The sequence below is a fragment of the Ahaetulla prasina genome, chromosome 4 (genome assembly GCF_028640845.1).
Source record: "Ahaetulla prasina isolate Xishuangbanna chromosome 4, ASM2864084v1, whole genome shotgun sequence".
Taxonomy (NCBI): domain Eukaryota; kingdom Metazoa; phylum Chordata; class Lepidosauria; order Squamata; family Colubridae; genus Ahaetulla; species Ahaetulla prasina.
This window is the reverse complement of record NC_080542.1, coordinates 49,649,900-49,658,555: the sequence shown is the minus strand read 5'-3', so window position 1 is coordinate 49,658,555 and position 8,656 is coordinate 49,649,900. Positions and strand designations below refer to the sequence as shown.

Below are 8,656 nucleotides of genomic sequence, written 5' to 3'. Positions count from 1 at the left end.
GTATAGGTTTTAGGTATAGGACAGTTCCATCTGATAACATGATCCAAAACAACTTCTTTAAATTTCTTCTCAAATGTTTTATTGCAGTGCTAGAAATAACACAGTTTTAAATTTTTCCTCTATCAAGATTAAGTTAGTTGAAATTCTAACTAATATATAGTAGTATCAAGTTAATATTAGCCTGGAAATGCAATACTATTTTTGTTATAACAGAATGTGTCAGAATATTGCAGATACTCAAAAGCTTGCTTCCAAACTGTTAACTGGATTAGTGCTATGGTAAGTACCTAGAAATAGAGCAGACAAGCAATCTATCATACCCGGTCACTGACACTACGTAGCTCTAAAGAATAAAATGCATTCTCTCAAACTGTCTTAATAAAATTGTATTTATGTTTAATACTTGCTTTCAGGTTCTTCAATCTGAATTAAAAGTAGTTCTCTCTAGTTTCAGCTGAGTTGCTTGTTATGCTTATCTATTAATCAAAAAAATCTCTATATAAATATGCTCAAAGAACCAACATCCAAGTTGTCAGTAGTGCTTTTGATATTTCAAGGACTAAGCCTTCTAACTAAAGCAGAAGATCAATCAATATGTGTGATAAGAAATATGACAAAAGTACTACAAAAATAAATAATGCATACTTTAAAACTGATAATGGTTTAAGTTGATATAATATTTTAATGCAATAGACACAAAAAGCAAGAGGCAAGCACTCTCTGATTAGGTATCTATTTTTCATATGCTCTTATTTTTCCAATATATACTAAAAGGGCTGATAGATATGTTTTTGAAAGGCACTCTAGTCCTTTCTTTATATTACAATGGTTCCATCCTTAGTTATTAGTATAAACTCAAGAATTGATCAAGGATATTTGGTAAAGGTTCATCAGTTTTAACACTTTTTTTTCAATTCCTTTACCTCCTTGACAATGGATTTGAGTAGCATCTGCACCATCTTCGTTTGGAATCTGCTGAATTTCAGAAAAATTGCCGACATCAATTTCCATTTTTTGCAATTTTTCAAACAACTGCCTGCAGTTTTCTTTCTCTTTCTCACTAAGAAGTTCAATGTTTAGTCCAAAACGTTTGGTGCCTGATAAATTCTCCAAGATATCCAGGATAAAATTGCAGTCTTTAATGCAAGCATTTTGGTTCAGCACCACTAGAAATTCACCTAAGAGGCCAAAAGCAAGATCTGTTTGGAAGATCCGGCCCAAGTTTTGGGATCCAAGTTGGAGAAGGAGGAGATAGCGATCCTGGTTGTTTTTCATACATCTGCGCCAATCTCTGTAGAACTCTGCGGAAGTCTCAGGCAGGCGTTCTAATTCCTAGAGTTTTTAAAAACGACATAGTCCCACTATTATTATATTTTCCAACTCTACAATTAATAACTTCTTCATTTTTAAGTATCAATTAATGTTTTATGGAAACTAAAATTTAAACAGGACTGCTAGAAACAGATTTTTTTAAACAAAAAAATAATACAATATATTAATTAATGATGAGCAATCAGAAGTAGAAGAGATCAAAAAGGAGAAAAGCAGAATACAAAAAGACCATCTGTTTAAAAATACATGCTCTCACTGTATATTTTTGGGTATAATTCTTCAACAAAACAATAAAACTAGAAAGATGGATAGGATGGGTAGGATAGAATAGGACAGGATAGGATAGGGCAGGTTAGGATAGAATAAAATAGAATAATAATAATTCCATAGTATTGTTAGACTTATTCAAAGGTTGAAAAAAAATCTTCTAGTTTTAGTTCCTAAATAAAATAAAAAAATAAAACAGATTTAATTTAAAAAAATATTTGGAGAAACATTTCAGCTCATAGACAGAATTACTCTTACCCGAGGCAAGTCTATCTTACTCTCTTGTTTGTGTTTTTCTTTAACTACACAGGAGTTCCACAACACATTTCTGCCACTTCCCTTTTTGTCTTTTTTCTCCAGAGGTTTCAAATGGGAGGCTAGAACAATATCTCTGCAGAGAGAATGGAGAAAGATTCTAGAGACATTTCAGATAACCGTTTTAGCAACAGCAACTTGGTTTAAAGCTACTAAATTTTCATTTCATCTAATTATTAAGGAAATAGGAAAGTTATATCATGCATCTTGCCTGGCCTCTTAACTGTTAGTTTATGGGAAAGGCCGCTCTACCATATAAAATTCTGAATAACTTAAAATATACAATATGCCATACACAATAGACACTGCAACATGTAGGAGAAAAAATGCAGTATTTTTGCAGTGGACACCTCTGCTTCTTCAATTTTAACTGCTAACTCTAGCCTCTGTGTTATGTACTCCAACTGTTGTTTCTTTCCCTGATATATTATGCAAAATAGTAGGAGGCATAGTGATTTAATTGTTAAGTTATTTGGCTCTCTTCTCTCAGGTATGCAGAAATTAAAATTGAAGGTAATGGAAGCTGCATTATGTTGCTAACACATATCACAGAAATGAATGTTTCTCCAGTATTGTAGTACATTTCCTGCACAAGATAAAAGTATTGAACAAGAAAGTCTCCTAGATTGCTTTCTAATGTCTACATTCCGTGATTAATATTTAAGTTGCTATTCAGTGTGTAAATATATCATCCAACATTCTACAAGCAATGAAATAAAATTAAAGAAGTACTAAGGTTATGGGAAAATTATTATTCTCCAGTTTTCTTGGGACCAATAGAACAGAGGGAAAGCAGCTCAAAAAAAATCATTGTTAGTATGAAAATAAAGCATAATAAATAAATATTGTGCTTTCATCCAGAAAGGTTCAGGTTTTAAAAATAACCAGAACTTACATGTGTTATTAATTTAATTATTATATGTTTAATAAGTTTGCGAAATTCAAAGGAAATTGCCCTAATAAATAAATGTTTTTATCCATATTCTGCATCAAATCAATAAAGGAATCTAAAAAGCAAGAAACCTGAATTCTTCATAAGATGATACTTTCTGATGTACCGCTCGGAATTTAGCCTCATTTTCTCTCCGGTATTTCTCATCTGTGGCAACAGCTTCTTCCAGCTCTTTCTCCAAAGCATGGAAATCAATCATGCCTTCCAGTTGGGAACCTAAGAACAACACAGCTGACCAATAAATTAGATATTTAATTTGAAAAGCTAGGTTTCTCTTTCAAATACTTGCATAGTAGAAAACAATCAGCTTATTTTGCCCAATTTTGCTAAATGATAACATGTTTCAGATACATAACCTTCAATTTCCATTGGTACAGACTACTGAATACTTTGTAATACTCATTTCATTTACAAATATAGTAGTAAACAGAATAAAACTATAGCTGTTTTCACTGTGCTACTTTATTTTTAGTCAGATCACAACCGTAAACTCTCAGTATCTGGAATCAGCCATCCAAGTCAATCATGTCTTGTTTAATCATTATTCGGTGAATAAGCTATAAGTTAAATTAATACTGAACAATCCTCTTCGTTGTTTAGCATGATACATGATTCATCTGATACCTGCTGCCTGTTCGGATTTTAAAAACTGGCTCCATACTGGTTTTTTTGGTACTGTTTTTCTAGCTCCAACATGATAATGTGAAAATAAATGAAATAAAAAGTTACGGTGATTGCATTTTATTTTCTCTAATATATGTAATACAACCCCCATCCTCATCATTCTGTGGTTAGTGAATTTATTCAATAAAATCAGTAAAAATAGACTGACAGATATAATTTTCTAGAGTCAATTCAACCACTTAAATCCTTGCAAGTAGATTGTAACTAACTCTCTAACAAGCAGTTTGGTTTCAGGAAAAATTTGTCCTGTAATCTACAACTCCTACACTGCAGAAACATTTGGACTACACAACTCGACCAGGGTAAAGCAATAGATGCAATTTACATAGACTTCTGCAAAGCCTTTGATTCAGTGGTACACGACAACCTACTGTTAAAACTACGTTCTTACGGTATTTCCGAAATACTGCAGAAATGGATAGCTGCATTCCTGTCAAACAGGCAACAAGTAGTCAACATAAGGAGTGCCCTAACCCTGCACCAGTTAACAGCGGTGTCCCCCAAGGCAGCGTTCTATGACCCACTGTCTTTCTAATTTACATAAATGACCTTTGCAATCATATTATAAGCAACTGCGTCCTCTTCGCTGATGACATAAAACTATTTAACACCACCGACAATACTGCTGCCCTACAAAGTGACCTTGACTATGTGTCAGAATAGTTGAACAATTGATAGGAGTACCCATTTCAAAAGGTCTAAGCGCCAAAACTCACTGTAACAGCATTGCCAAAAAGGCATTAACCTAATTTAACCTAATTTTGCGATGCTTCTTCTCCGGTAACATTGTACTGTAAACCAGGGCATACAAATCCTTTGCCAGACCAATTCTCAAATACAGCTTGTCTGCCTGGAATTCACACTGTATATTGGACATTAATATAATTGAGTGAGTTCAGAAGTATTTCACGAGAAGAGTACTCTGCTTGCAATAGAATACCTTATGCCACCAGGCTTGAAATTTTGGGCCTGTACAACCTAGAATAGGGGTCAGCAACTTGCGCTCTGGAGCTGCATGTGGCTCTTTCACCCATCTGCTGCGCCTCCGTCAATCAAAATATGCGTCACAACTGCCAATGTTCAACACCTGCCTGCTCATGATTTATTGAGCTTTTCAACCCCCAGTAGGCCAACCGTGGATAAATCCAATAAAGTTTCAGAAGAAAACAGAACGTTTAATTCAACTACATATGCTAGTTCTGTGGCCACGCAAGAAACAATCAGGCACGGGAAGGGTTTTGTGGCTCCTGGTGTTTTCTTTTCTTTGGTAAACAGGCTCAAATGACTCTTTGAGTTTTTAAGGTTGCAGACCCCTGACCTAGAACTATGCCGCCTACGGTCTGACCTAAGCGTAGTTCACAAAATTGTCTGCTACAACGTCCTACCTGTCAATGACTACTTCAGTTTCTACTACAATAATACAATACCTGTAGATACAAACTCAAAGTAAACCGTTCCAAACTTGACTGCAGAAAATCGAGTGGTCTTCAGCAACAGAGCAGCCAATGCCTGGTATGCACTACCTGACTCTGTTGTTACATCCTCAAACCCCCAAAACATCAACCTTAAACTGTCTACCGTGGACCTCACCCCATTCCTAAGTGGTCTGTAAGGGGGCGTGCATAAGTCCACCAGCGTGCCTACTGTCCCTGTCCTTCTGTCCCCATTTATTTGTACTCATTTCTTGTGTTTATACTTATACCTGTTTAGACTTACGTCACGTTTATACTTATACTTGTTTTATCATACATGCTTGACAAACTAAATTATTATTTATGATATAATAATTAAATTATTATATAATTAAATATAATTATATTTTATAAATATATATAATTAAATATAATAATTTTATAAACTAAATTATTATAATGTTTAGTTTTATTATATAATATAATAAAACTAAATATATTATATTATAATATTATAAAATATAAAATAAATTATTATAATGAATTTGCTATTGAATGCACTCTTCTTGTGGGTCATTTTTTTTCCAACTTCAAATCACGCCTACAGCCCTGGAGTTTGCCTGGATCAGGCACTGACGGAAAAGAAGTACATCAATATAAAATAGCAAGTAGGCAAGCAAAAACATAATCAGCAACTCTTCCAGAAAACAGTAAACAAGTCAGCCCGAATTAATACTCTTTTGACCACTCCATATTCAGTGGCAACGGATTTTACAGGTTTATTTTATTTATTTATTTATTTTGTCACAACAATATATGTAGGTATCATACAAAAAGATTATATAGTATATAAACACATATATGAGTGATATATACATATATGTTTTACTTTTATTTATTTATTTTGTCACAACAGTATATACAATCATCAACATAAACAATAACCCATCATGAGAGAAAAAAGTATATATAAGTAAAAGTATAAGTAAAAGTATGCATATAATACTATAATGAAGGGAACAATAGGACAGGAACGGTAGGCACTTTTGCGCTCTTATGCACGCCCCTTAATTACTATTCCATGCACACCCATCACCCCAAAAACTGCTCTCGAGTTCTCTCGCTAACTTGGCCGTTACCAAATAGAAGGAAGGGAAGATTTTTCCACGTTTGTGGCAACGTAGTTCGATTTTTTTCCTCCCGCCAGCCTAGGCCTCCACTTTCAATAGCAATTAAGCATCGATTCGGTTTCCATAGCAATTGGAAATCGAAATGGCGAGATGGACTTCTAGCGATCGGGGCAGTCTATAATAAACGCCTGATCACAGTCCATGCTTTTGAATTGAAAAATTTCAATTTTCCTGAGATGGCTCGAAAAGAATCGAAATCGAATCTCTAAATCCCTCTCAATTTCCAGCATCAAACAGAGGGGAAAAATGTGGAAAATCAATCAGGCTGCTAAATGGACAACTTTATCCGGAGGAAATTGAAGGGACTTTTTGTGCCACGGTCGCATCGTGCGCCGGCAAGGGAAACGTTTCGAGCAACGCGCGCTTCCTGAGAAGGAGAACAAAAAAGGTAAGTGCACGCGTGCGTTACTATTTCTTGTAAAACCTTACGATATACAAAAAAAAATATGCTTATTTTTAAAACCAATAAACGGCCTTTAGGTTGCACAATATCTCTCAGTAGTACGCACTTTATACTTTGAACGAACGTGCTGGAATTCGAATAAATGGATGACAGGGCAACGCGTAGAGATTTGGGAGAAGGGTACCCATGGAAGCTAATGGGAAGATAGATTTAGGCATTTTAAAAAACAAGACTTCGCCCTTTCAAATGGTAGAGAATAAATGTCTACACATCTTATACAATATTTTATTGAAACATCTTTATTAATTGCAGTATGAAAGAGATTAATGTATACATAATCTTCCTCTGAAGTAAAAAGGACTCAACAGTAAAAACATATTTGCATTCAGATAGACTAGGTTTGTGGAAAATACAGCTACAAGATTCATTTCTGATAAGATGCTATTTTTTGTTGCTTTTTCTTCTTTTTTAACCTGTAACAGAAAGCTATTATATTTCTAAAGAAACTAGAAGTTTCTGAAAAAGTGACTATTGAATTAGAACAACTGATTCTGTAAGAATAATTATTCTTATTCTGGATAAGATGAGTGACATGATATGAGGGCAATTGTGGCTAAAAAGGAGTTGGAGAAGTTATATCTGATAATTAAAACTAGGGAGAATCATGGAAGGCTGATTTTAAAAAAAACAGCTCTTGGATTAATACTGGCAGAAAGCTAATGAATTGATTTCACAGCTTATAGCTGTGAAGCTGAAAATAAAATGTGAAACTAAAAACGGAATAAGCTATTCAGAGTAATATTAAATGCTGATAAAGTATCAAGCTTGCAGTAAAACTAAGGTGTTAAGATAATAAATTGAAAAGTATCCCAATATGAATATTGCAAGCAGGGGTAAGGCACATTAAATAACTAGCAAAGCAATCAAATATTAAAGTGATAGTTTCAGAATATAAACTAGCTCTATTTTAATTATTTATTTTTATATTCAAGACCCAGCAACATGGATACAGACCTGTATGATGAATTTGGAAATTATATTGGTCCAGAGCTTGATTCTGATGATGATGATGATGAAATGGGTCGTGAGTCAAAAGATCTTGATGAGGTACTGATTTCATTCTTATGCTACAAATAATATTCATGCTTAAGATCATCCTTTAGGGTTTTTTTTACATGCTTCTGTAATTCAGTTTCTGTAATGAACAGATTAAAGATTAAGCTGTTAATCTTGCTCCTGAAAACAGTGTGAGCCTTAATTTTAAGAGTAGCTGCTACATGCTGCTGAGAAAGTACTTTCTTGTTTGGCAGCATTTACAAACTATCCACTATGCACATATGTTTGCAAATTATAACTGAATGTAGACATCAGCCCTAAATTCTGTAAGTGGAACTCTATTGCTAATAGTTGGCTAAGGGCAATTTATTTTGGTTTCAGCCTGATGACGACGATGATGACGATGATATGGGAGACCATGATGAAGACCACCCTGGGATGGATGTAGTGTTACATGAGGATAAGAAATATTATCCAACAGCTGAGGAGGTATATGGCCCTGAAGTAGAAACTATAGTGCAGGAAGAAGATACACAGCCTCTTACAGGTGAGAGATTTAAATGGTAAAACTCTGTTGCATAACTTGCTACACTCTTCTCCAAATCGTAGTTCGGTTTTGTTGGATTACTATAGAGTTGCTGTAAACCCAGCTGGCTTGCCTGAGAAGGATCATATTTTACTTATTTTATTTATTAGTTTTATTTTTGATTAGCTAAAGATAGTATACATGCCTAATGCTGTTACTTACTATATTTCCTACCACAAAAATCCTGTAAATTGTGTTCAGCTAAGAAAGAGTGACTGGTGCAAAGTCACCAATGTTTTCATGCCTGTGGCAGGACTACAACACAGTCTCTCGGTTTCTTGCTCAGCACTTTAGCCACTACCCCAGAATGGCTCTCATAGTTGTAATTTTTCATATTCCACAAGAAATATGACATAAGGCTGGGAAAGACTGTTCCAATCAACCTGGCCAATGTGTTGGCTAGTGGGATTCTGGGAGTTGAAGTTCATATATCTTAAAATTGCTAAGTTGGGGAAAAAC

General features: G+C 34.5%; 2 protein-coding genes across 3 annotated transcripts in view; one reads left to right on the top strand and one right to left on the bottom strand.

The window, feature by feature from the left end:
• Positions 1-658: 658 nt before the first annotated feature.
• Positions 659-6,394, bottom strand: CCDC103 (coiled-coil domain containing 103). 2 transcript variants are annotated; one of them, XM_058181276.1, is made up of 4 exons: positions 6,102-6,394; positions 2,938-3,097; positions 1,858-1,990; positions 659-1,332 (listed from the first exon to the last, which is right to left on the bottom strand). In XM_058181276.1, exons 2-4 carry the CDS (start codon positions 3,063-3,065, stop codon positions 856-858), a joined length of 738 nt encoding a protein of 245 aa, XP_058037259.1. In that variant the 5' UTR covers positions 3,066-3,097; positions 6,102-6,394; the 3' UTR covers positions 659-855. The 2 variants fall into 2 exon arrangements, with proteins under 2 accessions (XP_058037259.1, XP_058037258.1); XM_058181275.1 differs by having other exon boundaries at positions 2,938-3,082; positions 6,102-6,393.
• Positions 6,395-6,471: 77 nt separating this feature from the next.
• Positions 6,472-8,656, top strand: part of EFTUD2 (elongation factor Tu GTP binding domain containing 2) — a 35,849-nt gene continuing 33,664 nt past the window's right edge. Inside the window, exons 1-3 of the mRNA XM_058181260.1 lie at positions 6,472-6,540; positions 7,548-7,662; positions 7,993-8,158. Of these exons, the coding sequence (XP_058037243.1) occupies positions 7,558-7,662; positions 7,993-8,158 (271 nt within the window). The 5' untranslated portion in view covers positions 6,472-6,540; positions 7,548-7,557. The remainder of the gene's footprint in view (positions 6,541-7,547; positions 7,663-7,992; positions 8,159-8,656) is intronic.

Excerpts from the sequence above, each read along its gene's own strand:
- CCDC103 (XM_058181276.1), bottom strand. The coding sequence starts at position 3,065 with ATGATTGATTTCCATGCTTTGGAGAAAGAGCTGGAAGAAGCTGTTGCC. Across the intron at positions 1,991-2,937 it reads TCATCTTATGAAGAATTCAG|AGATATTGTTCTAGCCTCCC; the intron begins GTTTCTTGCTTT and ends TTCTCTCTGCAG. Across the intron at positions 1,333-1,857 it reads GTAAGATAGACTTGCCTCGG|GAATTAGAACGCCTGCCTGA; the intron begins GTAAGAGTAATT and ends TAAAAACTCTAG.